The sequence below is a fragment of the Ceratotherium simum genome, chromosome 4 (assembly GCF_057802395.1).
Source record: "Ceratotherium simum simum isolate JZ-2026a chromosome 4, ASM5780239v1, whole genome shotgun sequence".
NCBI lineage: Eukaryota > Metazoa > Chordata > Mammalia > Perissodactyla > Rhinocerotidae > Ceratotherium > Ceratotherium simum.
In genome coordinates this window covers 41,844-63,237 of record NC_141903.1, presented here as the reverse complement: position 1 = coordinate 63,237, position 21,394 = coordinate 41,844, and the positions used below count along the sequence as shown (strand labels likewise).

The 21,394-nt window shown below is 41.4% G+C and overlaps 1 protein-coding gene across 6 annotated transcripts in view; it reads left to right on the top strand.

The window, feature by feature from the left end:
• Positions 1-20,525, top strand: part of LOC147917167 (uncharacterized) — a 38,267-nt gene extending 17,742 nt beyond the window's left edge. For 2 of the 6 annotated variants that reach the window (XM_087429167.1, XM_087429168.1), the window contains exon 3: positions 6,188-6,922. In XM_087429167.1, the coding sequence (XP_087285293.1) occupies positions 6,188-6,753 (566 nt within the window). In that variant the 3' untranslated portion in view covers positions 6,754-6,922. The other 4 variants (XR_015551853.1, XR_015551852.1, XR_015551851.1 and 1 more) reach the window with 4 other exon arrangements.
• The last annotated feature ends 869 nt before the right edge of the window (positions 20,526-21,394 follow it).

Below are 21,394 nucleotides of genomic sequence, written 5' to 3'. Positions count from 1 at the left end.
CCGGGTCTCAGTCTCCAGTAGTTTTTATACCATCAGTAATTTTCAGAGTAAGCAATTACAGAGTTTGCAGAGCAAGCATTTAGTGTTCCCATGCACAAAATGGTTATCAGTGGCGTACGTGCACTGAGCCCCCTGGCTAACGTCCCAGCCCAGTAGTTGTGTACGTGTATTGTTCTCTTTGGTTATCGTCCCAGCCCGGCACAGATGGCCAGTCCATCCCGCGTACGACGCTCCAAGAGCCTTGAAATGTCACAACTTGCAACTCTCTCTGTGGGAGAAGGGCCAGTTCCCACCACACAGAAAGCAGCTTTGTATTTCTGTTTGTGCTGGTGGCTGTAGGTCAACGGAGCGGCCAAACATGGCTGTACTCATGTCAAGACAACAGGTACTCTGCCAAACAGTTTAGAGGTTCCTCAAAAAGTTAAAACATAGAATGACTATATGACCCAGTAATTCCATTCCTAAGTTTATACCTGAAAGAACTGAAAACAACTGTTCAAGGAAAAATTTGTACATGAATGTTCGTAGCAGCACTATTCACAATAGCTAAAATGTCCATCAACAGATGAGTGGATACACAACAAGTGGTATATATGCACAATGGAATACATTCAGCCATAAAAAGGAACGAAGCCTGATACACACTACAACATGGATGAATCTTAAAAACATTATGCTGAACAAAAGAAGCCAGACACCAAAGGCCATATATTGTATGATTCATTTATATACAATGTCCAGAATAGGTAAATCCACAGAGACAGAAAGTAAATTAGTGGTAGCCAGTGGCTGGGGGTAGGCAGGACTGGGGAGTAACTACTTAATGATCATGGGTGTGATAAAAGGGTTCTGGAATTATAGAGTGGTGATGGTTGCACAAGACTGTGACATTATTAAAAGCCACTGAACTGTATATTTAAAATAGTTAAAATGGTCAGTCTTTCTGTTTTGTGAATGTTACATGAATTAAAAAAAGCCTTGTTACCTGAGTCAATAAATAAATGCAGGAATGATGTCAGGCTTACCAAGAGATGCGAGGTTCCTGCAGTTTTCCAGCATCACATCCCTGTACAGTGTTCTCTGAGAAGCATCCAGTAATGCCCACTCTTCCAGGGTGAACTCCACAGCCACATCCTCGAAGGTCACCAAGTCTTAAACCATCACAAACATCATGGCTTAGCCAAGGACCACCCTCACCAATGTTGACAGGAAAAGGGCCGAGGATGACAGAACTAGGGAAGAGGAACCCAAAACACACGATGTCTGGGCAGGTGCTGAGCTCTGCTCTCCTTTGCTTCCAGGCTCACCCCTCAATGCTCATCTCCAGTCTACTTACTTCCAGCCACTCCCAAGGTTAGATGCATGTCCATCACATACACGGTTGTCTTTTTCCAGTAAGACTGTGGGCTCTGTAATCTTATTTCTCTCAATCTCCAAGGTTGACAGGCTGGGACACTGCAGAAAACAGAGAAATACTCACTAGTAGCCGTCATAAATTACTTGAGTACAGGACACGGTCACGTCTTTCCTTTAAAAGTCTCAGCAGAACACAATATAGACGGTGACCGCGGAGGAAGCTTTGAAAATGTAAAAAATGTTGACATAGGCTGACATTTTGTGGGCAGCCCCTCACCCTCCATCAGATGCTCGGAGATCCTGGGATGCCTGAGGACCTGGTTTGCCTGTGAGGCTCCAGGCCACAAAAGATAAGTCCAATTTCTGGTCAAAAGAATAATTATCTGGAGAAAGGAATATCTGACTTACCAGTAACCAGCTTGCCAGGAAGCCATGAACAAGACCTTCCTCCTCTGTGCATCCTCTCTGAGGAGAGGCTGGGTACAGGGGAGACTGAGCTGGAGAAGAAGGAAGGAGTCACAAGAATCCAGGGATGCCCTCTGTTCACAGATTATTCCCATTTCACAGATAAAGAAATTGAGGTTCGGAGGGACATCATTGTTACTTCATCAAGTTTATAGAAGGAATTAGAGGTAAAATTCATAAGATTCCACACAGTCACCACACAGGTGACATCTCCACAGACACTCAAACCACTGAAGTCCTAAATCCCAAGAACCACATAATCAGATATCAGTGACCTCATGGATCCTGGGGCTCCACTCCCACCTCCCCTGCTCAGCCCCCTCCCCTGTGGTGCAGGGGCCTTTAGCGCCTGGACTCTGAGGGCTGTAAGGACCCAAGAACTTACCACATTCTTTAATTGCATTCTTTAATTGTATGCAATTAAAGAATGTCCATTTCATTGAGGGTATAATGCAAAGTGAAATAAGTCAGAGGGAGAAGGTCAAATACCGTATGATTTCCTTCATTAAGTAGTAGATAATAACAACAATAAACAAACACATAGGGACAGAGATTGGATTGGTGGTTACCAGAGGGGAAGGGGGGAGGGAGGAGGGTGAAAGGGATAATTCGGTACATGTGTGTGGTGATGGGTTGTAATTAGTATTTTGGTGGTGAACATGATGTAATCTATGCAGAAATAGAAGTACAATGATGTACACCTGAAATTTTTACAATGTCATAAACCAATGTTACTGCAATAAACAAAAATTTAAAAAAAAAAAAAAAGAACTTACCACAAGTTGGGGACAGAACCATGGCCGCCATCCTGTGATTCAGTAAATGTTTGTGAACAACAGGGCAGTGGAGAACCAGGATGCTCCTCCTCTTATCCCCACAGAGCACTCAGGACAGGGCCCTGGAATAAATGGGAAAATACAAAGTATTCACAGCCTCTCTCCCTCTCTAGGTTACTGAGGACGAATCTGTCTTAGCCCGTCCGTCATGTCCTCCTTCAAACAATATATTTGATACTGGGCCTTTATTTTGCTTAGCAGGTGATCAACTCAGGGCCATGTGATGGCAAAACTTGTCTTCTTCTGCCACCAATGGTATGACCAATACATTACTGCTCCCCCCATTTTAAGTCCTTGGTTTCTCTGAGTCTCAGGGCACATTCTTCCCATCCGCGTGGTTGTCACAATCACAGTCCCAGCTACAACCCCTGTTCACGGAGACTTTGGCACGTGACTCCCATTGTTATTTCAACCTCCAGTCCCACCTCACTTGGATGACGTCAGCGTCCATGAGGATGACTCTCACAGTATTAGGAGTTTGTCCCCATCCATCTTGGCCACACATTTCCATGGGCACCACCCCAGGCTTTGTCATCACCTAACACTGCTCTACCATCTAGAACAATAGTTCAGAAACTTCTCTCTCTGAACCCAAACCCCCAAACATCTACCCTGCTCACTCATTTCCTCCTTTCAGGACATGTGTTCTACCACACATGGCTCCAGTCTACCCACTCTCCTACTTTATTGTTGTCCATCTACTACCTTCTCTCCTCACTTCATACTTACCCAACTTGTATTTCACTGTGTCTCATTTCAACATATTTCCTTATCCCTACCCCCTATCTTCACTCTGGCACAGCAGAACTCCAACCAAGCCTGATTCCAATAATCTGCCTGCTCCGTGGCAACATCTGGGCAGGCCAGCCTGCACAAGAGATGTCACGTTGCCACCTCCAGAAAAACATGGTCTCCACCACGCAAAGAGCTCTTGACCCTGTAGGACAATCCCACAAGTCTCTGAAGCTTCCTACTCATCATACCTTCTCTAATGTCTCTAAATCTCTCACATCCTCACCTTTTCCCCTCTGGTAACCAGCTTCCTAAATAGCCCTCAATGATTCGAGCCTCCTGGTTGTCACACTCACATTGAATTAGGGCTGACCTGTGTGACCAACAGAATATTGTGGAGGTGACTTCTGAGGCTAGGTCTTAGAAAGCACTGTAGCTTCCGCCTTGTTCTCTTGGACTGCTGGCTCTAAGGGAAGCCAACTGCCATGTTGCAAAGACACTCAAGCAGCCTGGTGCGGAGACCTACGTGGAGAGGAACTAAGGCCTCCAACAGCCAGCACCACCGTGCCAGCATGTGAGTGAACCACCTTGGAAGTCAATCCTTCAGGTGACTGCAGCCCCAGCTGATATCTTGATGTGAACTCATGAAAGTCCCTGAGACAGAACCTTCCAGCTAAGCTGCTCCTGAATTCCAGAACCACAAAAACTGTGAGATGACACATGGTTATTGTTGTTTTAAGTCACTAAGGTTTGGGATAATTTGCTATGCAGCAATAGGTATCGATGAATACACTCTGACTTTCAGCAGATGGTCTTGCCTCTTACTTCTCAAAGCAATCATCCTAAGGAGTCCATTTTCCTGTCTTGTCACCAAAATCACAACCTGCACCACGGTTTCCTCCCTCTGCTGTTAAAAACCAGGAGCCGTCTCCCCTTCTCTGTAAGGCCGTGCTCTGCAGCTCTGTTCTTTGCTCCATCCCGCCTGCCTTTTTAGGATCTGAAGCCTATCGATGATCTCTTATCTACCCTTCCCCTTCCAGCTCTCCCACTCTCCTGGACTCTTCCTCCCACCATTTCAACCCTATGCAGTATTTGTAGTGGGGAAATAAACCTATCCTAAGAGCATAGTTTTCTTTCCAGTTACTTCCCAGTCTCTCTCCCTCATCACTGCCAAAGTGTTTGCATTCTCTGTCTCATTTCCTCATGTCCCCAACACAGGACACTCTGGTTTCCACCACTTCCATTTCAAGGACAACACTCTTGGTAGAATCATCAATGATCTTAGTCACAGAACAGAGATGTAGATGGTAAATACTGATACTGTTTCTTATCTTTCAGATCAATAAAAATCCTTTGTTGGAAAGTCTGTCTGGAAAGGCACTTTCATACACTGCTGGGGTACAACTCCTACAGAAGAAAATTTACCATAATCAAGCAAAACTGCAAAAATATGTATCCTTTGTCCATCATTCCCACTACTAGGAATCCATCTCAAAGATACAGAAATACTAAAATATTCCTCTAAGACTATTCACTGTGACATTATTTATAACAGCAAAGGAGTAGAAACAACACAAATGAACATCAATAGGGAACTGGTTGAATAAACTATGGGATATTCACCTAGTGAAGAATCATGCAGCCATTAAAAAGTGATAAGATCTCTAGGTAGTTATAGAGATAATTATCCCCAATAAATATAAGGAGAAAAACATCAAGATACAAAAGTGTATGGAATGATTCCTTTTTAAAAGAAGGGAAAGGCCAGGATATATACATATGTATATGTATACATATAAATGTATATACATTTGCATTTTATATGTATATGTATTGTATGTAATTGTATGTAAAATACAAATGTATTTTATATAATACATATATATAAATATATGTACATATATACACATATATATTTTGCATATGTATATTTTTACATATACACACACCTATTTTCTTATATTTGCAAAAGAAACGCTGAAAGGATAAAACGAATACAAACGGTAACCAAGAAGGGTAGGACAATAATTGAGAAGAGGAGACAGGAATTGAATTTAGAATTCCCTAAATATGGCTCATTATACAGTTTTGACTTCGGAACCATATCTTAAAAATACAACCACAATCCTCAAAATGGAAAACAAATAACTCAATGAACCGAATTTGCATGTAAATTGGAAACATGACTACAACAGAGTTTGAAAAAGAATGCTTTCACGTGACTTTAAAACTAAGTATATTGCTAATTCAGCTGGTTTCCTACTGAAGGACGTTTGAGTTGTTTCTCTTCTTTTGCTGTTGGAAATAATGCTTCTGTGAATAACCATCGTGTGTAGATGTGGTCTTGTATTTTGGGAGGTTTACATTCAGAGTATATTTCCAGAAGCGGGATTGCTACGTAAAGACAGCGACTCTTCTGGGTGTAATTTTTTATATACACTGAAGGAGAATATCATTAAGTAAATGAATTGCTATTCAGAGGCAATATTTTTAGTATAACATGTAAGAGATTAATATAAAATCAAAGAAAATTAAGCAAAAAACCACTGTAAAGTTAAATCGAATTAGAAATATGTTAAACTCATGATTTAAAAATTACGTATTCTCTACTGCAGAAATTGATAAAAGAAACCTTAACTAAATTGGAGTCAGGAAGGCCTGTAGTGGGAGCTCTCACACCCTCTCACGTATTGTCAATTACACCAAACAGGAAGTGACAGAGACTTGTGTCTTGGACACGAAGTAAAACTGCTTTATTACTGAAGCAAGATTTCTTTTTCCACCTGACAACATCCTAGCCAATGAGAAACATCACAGCTCAACCAACGAAACACGTCGCAGCTCAGCCATCGAGAAACGCCGCAGCTCAGCCATCGAGAAACGCCGCAGCTCAGACACCGAGAAACGCCGCAGCTCAGCCACCGAGAAACGCCGCAGCTCAGCCAGTGAGAAACGCCGCAGCTCAGCCACCGAGAAACGCCGCAGCTCAGCCACCGAGAAACGCCGCAGCTCAGCCAGTGAGAAACGCCCAGCTCAGCCACCGAGAAACGCCCAGCTCAGCCACCGAGAAACGCCGCAGCTCAGCCACCGAGAAACGCCCAGCTCAGCCACCGAGAAACGCCGCAGCTCAGCCACCGAGAAACGCCGCAGCTCAGCCAGTGAGAAACGCCGCAGCTCAGCCACCGAGAAACGCCGCAGCTCAGCCACCGAGAAACGCCGCAGCTCAGCCACCGAGAAACGCCGCAGCTCAGCCACCGAGAAACGCCGCAGCTCAGCCAGTGAGAAACGCCGCAGCTCAGCCACCGAGAAACGCCGCCCCACTGTAGGGGGTGAAGAGAGATTTCTTCATATTTTACATTTCTAACATCTAGTTCATCTTATACATTGATTATTCCTGACCCTACTATAATGCTAATGATAATATCATTGTCTTTATTTCTGATTCTTCTCATTATATAAATCATTGAATGCAAATTGCTAAAAATATTGTTTTTAAAAATATTTAATTATGCCAATAAAATATAGCTTCCTGATCAAGATTACTCAATCTTTGAAAAGTTCAAGATTGCATGACTTGGAGAGTTAAAAATTCCCCTCCCATGGCTGAACAATGTTAAGTGGCAGGCACTATGGTTATAAATTTACATATGAAGTAATACCAGCAGGACTGTTCAGTTCAGTTTTGGAACATTCGTTAAAGTTCAGTTACAAGCCTGACGTTTATTTTCAAGTGTAATTGTTGAATTACTCCGTAGAAATTAAGAATGTGATGTAAATTTTTTTTTTTAACTGAGGAAGATTCACCCTGAGCTAACATCTGTTGCCAATCTTCCTCTTGTTTTCGCTTGAGGAAGGCTAGCCCTAGGATAACATCTGTGCCAGTCTTCCTCTATTTTGTATGTGGGTCGCCGCCACAGCATGGCTGACAAGTTGTATAGGTTGGTACCCAGGATCCGAGCCTGCGAACCCAGGCTGCCGAAGCGGAGCATGCCGAACTTAACCACTATGCCATAGGGCTGGCCCCTAAATATTTATTTTCTGAAGCAGCTCCAGGCAACTCATGTGAAGTAGGAGTTTCTCTTCTCTGTACATCATCAGTCTCTGAGAGCACAGAGAAACCTTGGCAATAGATTTACAGGCCCACGACACTGGGGGAGTGGAGTTTATTGCAGAAAGTCTGGACATGAAAAGTGATTCTGGTCATGGATCCAACCTATGTATCTCAGGTTCACATTGACTTATGGCCTTTGAAAAAAATCCTAAATATAGATGAGTTTTCTGTATTTTCAGAATTGTGAAGGCACCCATATCCTAATATTTTCTTGTTTTCATTTGAGCAGATTACTAGACAAATGACTTCTGAATTTTCAGTGATAATATTTATCTTTAGAATTAATTTTAGAAATATATGTCACAATTTTTATTTTATTTTACAAAAATGACTATGTTTGCTGCATCAGCAACACATCTAGTAACAGTGTGGAAAAAAATTTGCATGGGTGTAGAAATATGTGAAAAGTAACAGCACTGGGAAACTCAGTGGACAGAAAATACTTTTCAAATTTAATTTTTAAATTTCTACATACTTCCTATAGGAATAGTAATTCCCCTTCCTTACTCAAAGATGCCCAGTTCTTTGTTGGTTTAAGGTTGTTTTTCTATTTGTAGTGATGGTATTGTTTGCATCTCCCTTTGTTACTCCTTTTCCGGGCCCAACTTTTCTTTCTTTCATTAGGGATTTCTGAGCAAGCCAGGGGCAGATTCTCTGCCTGGAGACACCCCTAGGGGCTGGTGAACCCTGCCTCTCTCTGGTTCTTGTAATGAGTTGTTAAAAGCACTTGTTCATCAGATATTTTCTTTTTCTTTTTATTTCTAGATTTAGAAGTATTTTAGCAGGTGTACATTTGCATATAAAAGAGAATAAAAGATAAGAAGTTGAGGCTTTTTCTTCCCTCCTCAACATCATCTCTCTCCTATCTCCCTTTATTCAGCATGTTTTTGCTTTCCTTCTTTGGCTGTTTCCGTTTTCTAGACACGAAATGCATATCAAAAAAAAAAAAAACAATCTCAGTGATTCTTCACCACTTTGTGGGAAGATAGATGATTGGGTTTGGCTGGCTTATGTAACAAAGTAGGGAAAAACATATTTATCTCTTTGTGTCATCAGTCTGGAATTAATAGCCAAGGATGGATTTTAACCCCCTGGACTCCTTTATTTTATGTTTTAAATTGCAATATTTTCTACTTTTTAAATTAAATCTTGACACAGATTTGAGTGTATAATAGATGCTTGACTGAGAGATCCAGAACTGAAAGCTTGAGCATGCATATATATTTGTTTCTGTGTGTACCAGAACATTCTAATTGACAATAATTGTATTCTTTAGAAATATTTGTTTTATCTAATTATACGCACTACTCAATAATTTTCTGAGAGTTTGACATGATTAATGAGCGGAAATGTTTCTCTGGAGTTCTAAGTCACAGGCTGGAAAGTAAAGCCTTGAGGGGCTACCTAGTCCTCGAATTTGCAGACTTAGGGTTTACTTGCAGTTGAGAAGACTCAAGTCTTTTCTCCTTGGAACTGGAGGAACTTGGCCCCCACTTGTCTATAGCAGGCTGATTTGAATCTCTAGACTTGTTACTTTTGCTCTTTTGTTCGTTCATTCATTTCGTAACTATAAATTTGCAGGGCAATACAGTGCAGCTTTTAACTGCTTGATTCTTCACTATCCTTCTTCCTTCTAGGAAAGCCTGGGCCTGAGTTACCAGAAACTTCGTGCCCGTAGCTTTGCCTACTTGACTTATGAAGTTGGCGTCCTGGCCAAGACTTCTAGGCTTTTCCAGGAGGAGGTCTGAATTGTTTGAGTACCCCTAGCAAAAAGTAGACTCTTGCCTCCAAAGAGTCTGAAACCTGGTCTATTTGATACAAACAGCTACTTAAAAACCTCCACACAGCTGTTGCAGCCTGCCTTGATAATGTGTTCCGGGGTCTCTCAGCTCTGTAAACTACGAAAGCTTTTGCTAACATCTAGCTTATATCCCTTGGCTGAAGTTTTTCTCTGAGTGTTCTTGTGCCACTTTTAGGGAACACAGAAAAAATTGCTCACCACCATCTAGTTTCGAGGTTTCCAGTGTGTTCTGTTTGGCCTGTGCAGTGTTGTATTTTTTTTTTTAAGAAAGGCAGAAGTCTGGCAAGACTAGGCCCACTTTCCCACCTGGCAGCAGTTGGCTGTAGCCGGAGAACAGCTGTCCCCCTGGCCAGGCATGTGCTCTCCAGCTGGCCAGACTCACTTCTCTGTGCTACCTGCTTGGCCCCAGAGCATCTGCATTTATAATCCTGCCCTGTCCAATCTATGCAATTTCTGTGCTTAAACCCTCTTCCCGGGCCGGCCCCGTGGCTTAGCGGTTAAGTGCGTGCGCTCCGATGCAGGCAGCCCGGGTTCGGATCCCGGGCGCGCACCGACGCACTGCTTCTCCGGCCATGCTGAGGCCGCGTCCCACATACAGCAACTAGAAGAATGTGCAACTATGACATACAACTATCGCCTGGGGCTTTAGGGGAAAAATAAATAAATAAAAAATTTAAAAAAAAAAAAAAAACCCTCTTCCCTTGTTTCTACGCAGGCTATGTAGCCTTTATCCTCTCATTGTTATTTTTTAACCAAACCTTAATTTTGTTTTTCCTTTTTGGGTTGTTTCCCAGTCCTTCAAATGTTTTGTGCAGCTCTTCTGACTAAAACAGGGGTGACTGAGGGTGTGATACATGCCATGGGAGAATGACCACAGCTCTGAGCATCTGCTGCCCGACACAGACCTCCTGTTAGACAGCAGCACCTGCCGCCTGCTCCAACCCCTCTGGCTGGTTTGGTGTCTTGGTCCTGCCTCAGTTAGTGTTTCTTCCTCCAAGTGAATACACTTAATCCTTTCACCTTTTAAACTTCACTTTGCCCTTAAACCACACGAGGAAGCATGCATCGGGGATGGGAGCAGGCCATGTGCCCAGCAGTCCTCAGCTTGATTTTGCCAACCCTCTATTACTTAGGTCAGGGCGGCTACGTCCCAGATAAAAATTGTCCAGGTGAGCTTCACTGACTTTCCGCTTAGAGAAGGGCTACAGAAGGTTTAAAGATCAAATACCAGTAAGGAGCTATGGCTGGGAAGGGGGGTGGGCTCTGGGAGAACGAGACTGGAGAGACGAGCTACATCCCTCCAAAACTGTGTACGGTTGAAAGCAGACTCAGGGCAGCCTTGAAGGGAAAGGCCAGTTACAGAGTCCAAGTCCTTCAAGAAGCAAGGGAAGGGTAGATCCTACAATTCCTCACCCACAAGAAAAGATACTTTGTAACTATGTATGGTGACTGATGTTAACTAACCGTGGTGATCATTTCGCAATATGTACAAATATTGAATCATTACGTTGCACACCTGAAACTAATATAATGCTGTATGTCGATTATACTTCAATTAAAAAAAAAGAATAAGAGGAAGGAAGAGAAGGAAACCAGAATGGAAAGTGTGTGGAACATGGAAACGGCCTTTCTTTTCCAGAGTGGTAAAATGGTCCCTTGCTGCTAATGTGAATTCACTTCACATTCCTCCCTTGCTAGACTCAGACCAGTGATAATATCCGTACTGTCCTATATTTGGACAGAATACTTAATCCTCCCAAATGTGAAATTAACTCACAACTACTAGCTTTATATTTTTCACGAAAATCTTCTCCTAAAAATAAAAGGCACGTGTTTTCTGAGGAGCGGGAGAGCCAGCTCACTGGAGTCAGATGATTTACCTCACAACAATAGATGAGAGGAAAGCCTAACTCCAGCTTCCAGCTGCCAGGGGCCTTTGTTTACCAAGAAGCTACTCTTTTTTTCTTTTCCTATTCTTTTTTTTTTTTTAACTTTTATCTTTGCTCTCTTTTCCTTGACCAAGTAAGTATAATTGAGTGCAGAAATAGCATATGGTCATTATGATCTGGACTTATATCCTAAAAGCTGAAAAACTTTTTGGTTGATCTTTATAGAATAAAAACAAAACAGAACATTTTTACCTCTTTTACAGTGATTCCTTACCTTTTTAGAATTCTTTGATTTTATTGATATTTCTCCTCTCCCAAAAGTACCTTACCACAAATCTGAAGTAATATAGGTAGTAGGACTGACAGGAGAGTGTTATGATGCTGTCCTAGGACAGTGGGACTAATCTACAGCAAGAAACACTTTCTGTCCCAGGCCAGTACCCAACACATATACAGAAGTTATGCAAAACAGTACTTTCCCCTTCTGCATGCATGACATCTGGTGTTTTCTTTATTAAATTTGTCAAAATACTAGTTCAGGTTTGCCCAACTAATATCACAATCCAGCAATGTTAAAAAGTGTTGCCTTAGGATTTATTATTTTCAGAGTTGAGTCCCTGATCTGTACATATTTTAACTATATAGCATTTAATATTTCAAAATATGATGCTCATTTTAAGTACTTATTTTTATCTTGATTGATTCTCAGTAGGGCAAGATAAGTTACATTTTTATTCGTCAGTGTGACGGTAGTTTTAATCCAGTAATAAGGGGCTCATGGTTAAGTTCTTAAATTGAACCAGCAAAAGCAGGAAAGCAGTGATTGCCAGCCTCCGGTGCTGACAGCAGGAGTCCTTTTGTTTGTGGCCACGTTGGAGGTGTGGACGTGGATGCAGTTTTGTTATGTCTGTGCTAAAACTCTATTTCTCCAGCCTCTGTTGCATCCAGGCATCCTTGAGACTTGAGGTAATGGGAAAGTTGTGTCTCTCAGGTTCTTTACGTGATCATTATTTATTGTTTTTCCCAACAGTCTTCCCCACTTTAACTTACAGCAGACACTGTTAACAGTCCTGCAGGGTAAGAATGTCCTGTGGGTGACCAGGCTGCTGCTGACCCCTCTGGGGCATCTGGCTTTGCTCCCTGCAGATGCTCTTCTCTGTCCCTACGATGAGCCTGGTTAGATTTTCTCAGTGGTGGGTCTCCAAGCTCATCCTGCTGCCGCCTCCCCTTCCTGACCTTCCCGCCCCTCACTCAGCCCAGAGACCCCACACTCAAATGTGCAAACCTGAGAGCCAGGGCAGCAAGTGCTCCAGAGGACCAGCTGACCAACCAAGGAAGTCAGTTATGTGTCTTCTGATTCATTCCTGTAGCCGCTTCTGCAAGGCCTGGAATGGAGAGAAACCATTTTACTGTGAGTTGAACCTATCCACAGACCCACTCAAAATAATGACTGGAATTTGGCCACCTCAAATAAATTCATACAACTTGACTTCGAGTCTTGAAACCTGGGTTCAACTAAATTGTTTTTTGTTTGTTTGTTTTCAGAGTTTCTAAAAAGGGACAGTTCAAAAAACTAATTTGCATGCATTTGAAAAGTGTTAACATCGTAGGAGGAATTCAAGAAACTTGTTTCTAGGTAGTAGAAAATTCAGTATTTCTGTGTATTTTTTTCACACCTAAAGCAGTTAATAACAATTTAGCAATATCATATATCCAATCAGTGTTCAGTCAGGAGCCAAGCAAATATCTTTTCAGTTGATTTTTTTTGATGAGTAGCCAAACTGTGCCATTGCATTGCATTTGGTTCATATGTCTCTTAAGTAGCGTGACCATATAATTTATTGTCTAAATTAGGAAACTTTTGATTAACAAAAGACAACTCTATTAATTATTATGCTGGGACAACAGGCAGAAACCTGAATTGTCATGGACAAATTCTACTTTTTATTTTAATTGTGGTAAAAAATACATAACTTTACATTTACCATCTTAACTGTTTTTAAGTGTGCAGCTCAGTAGTGTTAAGTATATTCACATTGTTGTGCAACAGATCTCTAGAACTTTTTCATCTTGCAATACTGAAACACTATACCCACTAAACACTAATACTCCCTCCCCCTTCTTCCCAGCCCTTAATAACCACCTTTCCACTTTCTGTTTCTATGATTTTGACCACTTTTGTTACTTCATATGAGTGGAATCATACAGTACTTGGCCTCTTGTGACTGGCTTATTTCGCTTAGTATAAGGTCCTCAGGGTTCATCCACACTGTAGTATGTGACAGGATTTCCTTCTTTTCAAAGGCTGCATAATATTCCATTGTATGTATATGCCACATTTTCTTTATCCATTCAACTATTGATGGACATTTGGGTTGCTTCCACCTCTTGGCCATTGTGGAAAATGCTGTGATGAACAAGGGTGTGCCAATAACTCTTTGAGATCCTGTTTTTAGTTCTTTTGGATATATACCCAGAGTGGATTGCTGGATCATATAGTAATTCTATTTTTAATTTGTTGAGGAAGCTCCATACTGTTTTCCCTAATAGCTACACCCACCAGGAGTGCACAAGAGTTCCGATTTGTCCACATCCTCCACAACGCTGATTTTCTGTTCTTTTGATAGTGGTCATCCTGATGGGTGTGAGGTGATATCTCATTGTGGTTTTGATTTACGTTTCCCTGGTGATTAGTGATTTTGAGCATCTTTTCATGTGCTTATTGACCATTTGTATATGGAGAAATGTCTATTCAAGCACTTTGCCCATTTTTCATTGGGGTATTCGATTTTTGTTGTTGTTGTCAAGTGGTAGAAGTTCCTTATATATTCTGGATATTGACCCCTTTTCAAATATATGATTTCAGTTATTTTCTCCCATGGTGTAGGCTGCCTTTTCACTCTGCTGATTGTTTCCTTTGACATGCAAAAGTTAAGTTTGAGATAGTCCTGTGTGTCTATTTTTAATTTTGTTGACTGTGCTTTTGGTGTCATATCCAAGAAATTGTTGCCAAAACCAATGTCCTGAAGCTTTTCTCCTATGTTTGCTTCTGGGAATTTAATAGTTTTCAGTCTTATGTTTAAGTCTTTAACCCTTTTTGAGTTGATTTTGTGTATGGTATAAGGTAAGGGTCCAACTTCATTCTTTTGCATGTGGATATCCAGTTATCTGTGCCTTTTTTTAAATCTGTAGAAACAAAAGCCTACCAGCTGCTGAAGTGGCCTACCCTTCAGGATAATACAAATCAAACTGAAGACAGGTTCCAAAAGGCAGATGCTTCTGCATCACAGCTGTCAGGTAAGTGAGCAGATTCAGCACTCACAGCCAGTGTCTAGGTGACCCAAGGCAGCAGCTAGTGCTGTGCTCAGGGAAGGGTGGTCATTCTTTGAAAGTTTCTGGAGTTTGCTTTGTAATAAGCTATCACTGGATCAGAATCAGCCAGTACTTTTTCAGTCCTTAACAAACAAGAGTTTGGAAGAGTCTTCCCTCCTGGATATGTGCCAGCCCTGGCATGGCGATGGTCCTTACAGGCCCTTGGATTATACCTGGCATGTCATGATAGTAACTTGTCGCTAAGTACCACAGGAGACACCCCAAATTCTTTCTTTTCCCACATCTTCCAGTTTCTTAATCATCAATGGGGAACATCATCCTGGGCTATTTTCCCTCACCAGAATGTTGGAAAACTTTGGGTTTTTTAAATGAAAAGACTGTAAATCCCAGGAAAGCTAAATTTTAAGCTTAAATGTAGTTCCTTCAATCTAGGATTTTTGTTTTAATTGTAATTTTCTTTGTTTTCGTATACTTTATTGCATTTTTATTATTTTCATTGGTTTTTATTTTATTACACCTTTTTTTAGTATGTCACTTCAGCTCCCTTTGTGAAAGTAAATGGATTCATACAGAAGGAAGTACACCTTAGTCACTTCCTTATCCTTACATAAACCACCATTCCATAATTTCACCCATCAGAATGAACAGTGATCTCTTAACATCACATAATTCCCAGGCCATATCCAGATTTCCCAATTGTCTCAAAGATGTCTATATCAGACAGGCATTTTTTCGAGGGACATGTGGTGCATTAGACTTAGCTGCCTGTCTTCAGAGAGCTATTTCCTAGATAATATTAGTGTTAGAATTGGTTGCTGCAAAATTCTGTTATTTTGGTTGTTTTGAGGATTCAGTGAGCCACTGCAGGCGAAATGCCCAGCACAGGGCCTGTTAGAGAGCAGCCCTCAGCGACTGCTGGCCGCGGTGGTGCTGGGTGTTATGTGAACTCCGCGAATGTGAGACATTGTAGTTGGCTGAGGTATGAAGCAGGGCCTCTGCCCCGATGGAGGGCTTCATCACTTTGGAAAGATGTAGCACTCGTGAGCCCTTAACCGTTTGCTTTTCACCACTTTCTTCCATTTGAGTCACAGAATTAGAATCCAGAGAGATTTAGAAAGTATTTATCCAACCCCCTCATTTCACAAAAGGAGGCGACAAGAGAGTAGCACCTCCCTCGGAGCCTTACAGCCAGTTAGCAGACACGCGTGGTTGGAAGGTGACTCCACACATCTGTGTTTGGTAAGTTTATTTTATATGGATAGTTAATTGGACAAGTTCAAAGGATGAGTAAATTTGACGTAAGTTGTAGTCCCTTGGATGTATATCAAAAATGTTGGGGGCCGGCCTCACGGCTTAGCGGTTAAGTGCGCGTGCTCCGCTACTGGCGGCCCGGTTCACATCCCGGGCGCACACCGACGCACCACTTCTCCGGCCATGCTGAGGCCGCATCCCACATACAGCAACTAGAAGGATGCGCAACTATGACATACAACTATCTACTGGGGCTTTGGGGGAAAAAAAAGGAGGAGGATTGGCAATAGATGTTAGCTCAGAGCCGGTTTTCCTCAGCAAAAAGAGGAGGATTAGCATGGATGTCAGCTCAGGGCTCATCTTCCTCATACACACAAAAAAATGTTGGTACTATTAATATACTAATGATTAATGTATTTGTTTATTAATTTATTCATAAGTGAAGTGATACTTTATAGGTTGTATAATCAAGCACCCCTAGATTCAGTTCCCTCACTCCACACTCAAATTTACAGTATGTGCTTTGCAAGATTCCACATTTTCCTGCGTTGGGATCATAGAAGTCCTTCTGGTGGTGTCAGCCGTCTCTGAGGTCAGATACGGCCTCTGGCGTTTAGTTTAGTGTGGTCACACAATACTTTTCACTCTCGCTCTCACTCTCTCGCTCTCACTCTGATCCTGGGGACTACTCTGAGCTCCAAAGGGAAGCAGGAGGCAGGCTGGCAGGGTGGAGGGAAACGGAAGCCACGTACCCTGTGGTTAGCGTACCCCGCTACTGCTGTTACAGGTAATGGTGAGGATGGGCACCCTGAACTCAGGAGCCACCCCAAATCTGACTATTGAAGAAGCAGTGCATGTTTCAGTTACTTTCTGCATCAGATGTGTTAGGTCTCTGCCTCTGGACCTGTCACTAAGGAAAGCCACTGCAACCTTGCGCCTTCCTTTCCATGTCTGAAAAGGCCTTATGCTGTTAAGCACATGGAAACCCTCTTCAGGCTGAGCACGGACACATTGTTAAGAGAATGGCTTGGCTGCAGAGGTTACATGCAGGCAAGCAGGTTACAGGATAGAAACTCAGCAAATGCCTTTTGCAGAGACACCCATGCACTCTCTATCCGTGATCTCAGGTGACTGCCAGTTAAGAATCAGACTTGAAGCAGAAACATCCAAGGCTGAAGTCACCCAGGGGGCAGAGGTCAAGGATTGCCCTGCACGCTGATAGCATCATGGGAACAGTCTGGTTCCCCTGGCTCCAGGAAAGAGGTGGATTGTGCATCTTCCCCATCAACTTTTTCAGGCTGGTTAAAGAGTGGCCTTGATGGTTTTCAATGGAGATTCAGTCTCTCCTGGGAGATGGAAAAACAGAGGATTTGGCAGAGGGCTTAAGGGTGGGTGGGGTGGGTAACTGTCATCCAGCGGTGTCAGTTATTTCTGAGACCTGGTTCCCAGCACCCATTATTTTGATGATCCCTTGCTGCCCATGTGTTATAACAAGGTGAATTATCCAGTGCATGGTGCTGTAGTAGAGACCCATGTGCTCACATGTGCATTGTGGTCATTTGGAATAGAGCTCTTCGAATGATTTTATTTTTTATTTTTTGTGGCTTCTAAGTATCACCGGAAAACGCTCCACTTCCTTTCAGAGTTCTATCAACATGTTCCTTGCCTCAGAAGCTCCCTGCCTTCTGTGGCTTGAGCAGCATCTTCCCCTGTTGACATTTGTTTCACCAAAGTTATTGTGAGCCCTCTTCTTCACTCGCTGCTGCGTGGTGGCTGACACTCCCTCTCCATGTTTGTGCTTCTCACAGGTTTGAATATTGGCAGCGGTACATTCAAGACAAAGACAACTAACAAAATCGCTTCGGAAGCTAGTTTTTCATCTAGTGAAGGAAGTCGTTGGTCAAGGTAAAGTCGTGAAAGCCTGTCTAAACAGCGGCAACAAGCTGAGAAGTGTCGCTACGCAATGAATTAAACTCCGGCCGCGTGTTATTTTGTTTTGTGACTTGACGGAAGGTTATGGTTTGGGGTTTTGTTTATGTAAAATAACAGTTGAAACTTTAGTCTACCTTTGAAAATATTTGCACCAGAGCCAAGTATTGTTTGCAGCTGTTGTTGCCTTGGTTTAAGACTCAATTGACTCCTCAGTGAACCACGAATTGGCGTCTACAGCTGCTCGCAGTAGGGCTGCTTAGAGACCACACGATGGAGGGTGTCGGAAAAGGGCAGAGAGAAAAACCTCAGGCCTTAAAGGAAGTAAAGTGGCCTGTTTCTTCTTTCTGAGATGGCTGATACATATACTAGCAATTTCTGGTTATTTGTTTTTGTATTCCTGTTTCTTACCAAGTATTTGGGCTAAATTATTCTTTCCTTTCCTGATACTTTCTTCCTTATTTTCCATAAAGGACAAAATGTATTTTTTCAGTTTTGTTAAACAGTAGCACTTCTTGTAAGTTTTTCAAGCAATGATAAGTGAGTTGTGTGCGAGATTTGTCATCAACATAAAATACTGATCAGGCAAGGGCACTGAGTCACTGGGGAAGAATTTATAGATGGGAATGGAAGCAGTCACCTGCTGAAATACCTCCCTTGTTGCTTTGGGCTAAATATCATTTAAAACAGCCCAAGTCTCCTTTAGTAATAGCATTTCTCATTAAAAAGATGTCCTTTAGATGACTGCATTCCATTTGAATTAGTTGCTTGCCCCTGATGAAATTTTAAAGCAGGAACTTTACATTTCTCATGTTCCTTAATTTTGATGATGAAGTTTAACTTATTTATTCATTTATTTAGTTGCTTCTGCTTTTGGTGTCAGATCTAAGAGTCCATTGCCAAATACAAGGTCATGAAGATTTCTGCCTGTGTGTTCTTCTAAGTGTTTTATAGTTTTAGCTCTTAAATTTAAGTGTATGATCCATTTTGAGTAAACTTTTGCTTATGGGATAAGGTTAGGGTCTAACGTCATTCTTTTGCATATAGCTATTCAATTGTCACAGCACCATTGGCACCCTTGTGAAAAATCAGTTGACCATAGGTGTATAGGTTTATTTCTGGTCTTTCAGTTCTGTTCCATTGATCTGTATGTTTGTCCTTGTACCAGTACCACACTGTCTTGACAACTGTTGCTTTGTAGTGACTTTTGCAATTGGGAAGTATGAGTCTTACACTATTTATTCTTCTTTTTCAGAATTGTTTTCTTAGTCGTAGCTTGTTGCCTTAGAATTCCGTATGAATTTAGAATCAACTTCAGAGTATAAGTTTTGCATTTCTTTGGTTAATTTATTCCTGGTTTTGGATACTATTGTGAATGGAATTGTTTTCTTAATTTTACTTTTGGGTTTTTCAATGCAAATGTATAGAAATTCAATTGGGTTTTGTATATTGATCTTGTATCCTGCAACCTTGCTGAACTCATTTATTAATTCTAATAGTTTTTTGGTAGATTCCTTAGGATTTTCTATATACAGGATCACTTCATGCAAATAGAGATAGTTTTACCTCCTCCTTTCCAATATAGATGCCTTTTATTTCTTTTTCTTGCCTGATTGCCCTGGTTAGAACCTCCGCTACAATTTAGAATAGAAATGGCAAGAGTGGAAATCTTTGTCTTGTTCCTAATCTTAAAGGGAAACCATCCAGTATGTCACCATTAAGTATGATGTTAACTGGAGATTTTTTGTAGATGCCCTTTATATTGAGGAACTTCCCTTCTGTTCCTAGTTTATTGAGTTTTTTTTTAAATCGTGAAAGCGTGTTGGATTTTGTCAAATGCTTTTTCCTACATCTGCTGAGATGGTCTTGTGATTTTTTGTTTTTCATTCTATTTGTATGATGTATTACATTAATTATTTTTGGATGTTAAACCAACTTTGCATCCCTAGGATAAATCCCACTTGGTCATGGTGTATAATTCTTTTTATATATTGCTAGATTCAGTTTGCTAGTATTTTGTTGAGGACTTTTACATCCATGTTCGTAAGAGATATTAGTCTGCAGTTTTGTTTTCTTTTTTTTTGGTGAGGAAGATTAGCCCTGAGCTAACATCCGTTGCCAATCTTCCTCTTCTTGCGGAGGAAGATTGGCCTTGGGGTAACATCCGTGCCCATCTTCCTCTATTTATTTATTTTTATATGGGACACCGCCATAGCATGGCTTGACAAGCGGTACATCAGTCCATACCCGGGATCCAAACCTGTGAACCCTGGGCCGCCACAGTGGAGCGTGCAAACTTAATCTCTACGCCACCAGGCTGGCCCCTGTAGTTTTGCTTTCTTGTGACATCTTTGTCTGATTTTGGCATCAGGGTAATATTAGCCCCATAAAATGTGTTGGAAAGTGTTTCTTCCTCTTTTTTTTTTTTTTTTTGGAAGAATTGGTATTAATTCTTCCTTGAGTGTTTGGTAGATTTCAGCGGTGAAACCATTTAGGCCTGGGCTTTTCTTTGTGCATAGTTTGTGGATTACTGATTCAATCTCTTCACTTATTATAGCTTTATTCAGATTATCTTGAGTCATTTTTGTAGTTTGTGTTTTTCTAGTAATTTGTGTATTTCATCTAAGTTATCTAATTTGTGTACTATTATTCATAGTATTTGTTTATAATCCTTTTTGTTTCTGTAAGGTTGGTAATCTTGTCCTCTTTTTTTTCTTTTTCTTCAGTTTTGTCTTTTTTTTTTATTGATGTTTTAATAGTTTTTAACATTGTGAAATTTTGGGTTGTACGTTTTTGTTTGTCCATCACCATATATATGTCTCCCTTCATCCCTTGCGCCCCCCCCCCACCCCCATTGCCCCTGGTAACCACAGTACAGTTTTCTCTGTCCATCTGTTGGTTTATATTCCACATATGAGTGAGCTCATACAGTGTTTGTCTTTCTCTTTCTGGCTTACTTCATTTAACATAATACCCTCCAGGCCCATCCGTGTTGTTGCAAATGGGACGATGTTGTCTTTTTTTATGGCTGAGTAGTATTCCATTGTGTATATATATACCACCTTTTCTTGATCCAGTCATCAGTCGAGGGACACTTAGGTTGCTTCCACTTCTTGGCTATGGTGAATAATGCTGCAATGAACATAGGGGTGCATAAGGCCCTTTGGATTGTTGATTTCAGGTTTGTTGGATAGCTTCCCAGTAGTGGGATAGCTGGATCATAGGGCATCTCTATTTTTAATTCTTGGAGGAATCTCCATACCATTTTCCATAGAGGCTGCACCAGTTTGCATTCCCACCAGCTGTGTATGAGGGTTCCTGTTTCTCCACATCCTCTCCAGTGTTTGTTGTTTTTTGGCTTGGTGATTATAGCCATTCTACTGGGCGTGAGGTGATATCTTAGTGTTGTTTTCTCTCTTTTGTTTTTGATTCAAGTAATTTGAATCTTCTCTCTTTTTCTTGGTCAGACTGGACAGAGGTTTGTCAATTGTGTTGATCTCTTCAAAGAACCAGCGTTTTCTGATTTCCCTTTAGATTTCTTCTTCGACTCATTGGTTATTCATGAATGTGTTGTTTAATTCCCACATATTTATGAATTTGCCAAATTTATTCCTACTATTGATTTCTAATTTTATTTTATTATGGTTTGAGAACATACTTTGTATTATTTTTATGCTTTTAAATTTATTGG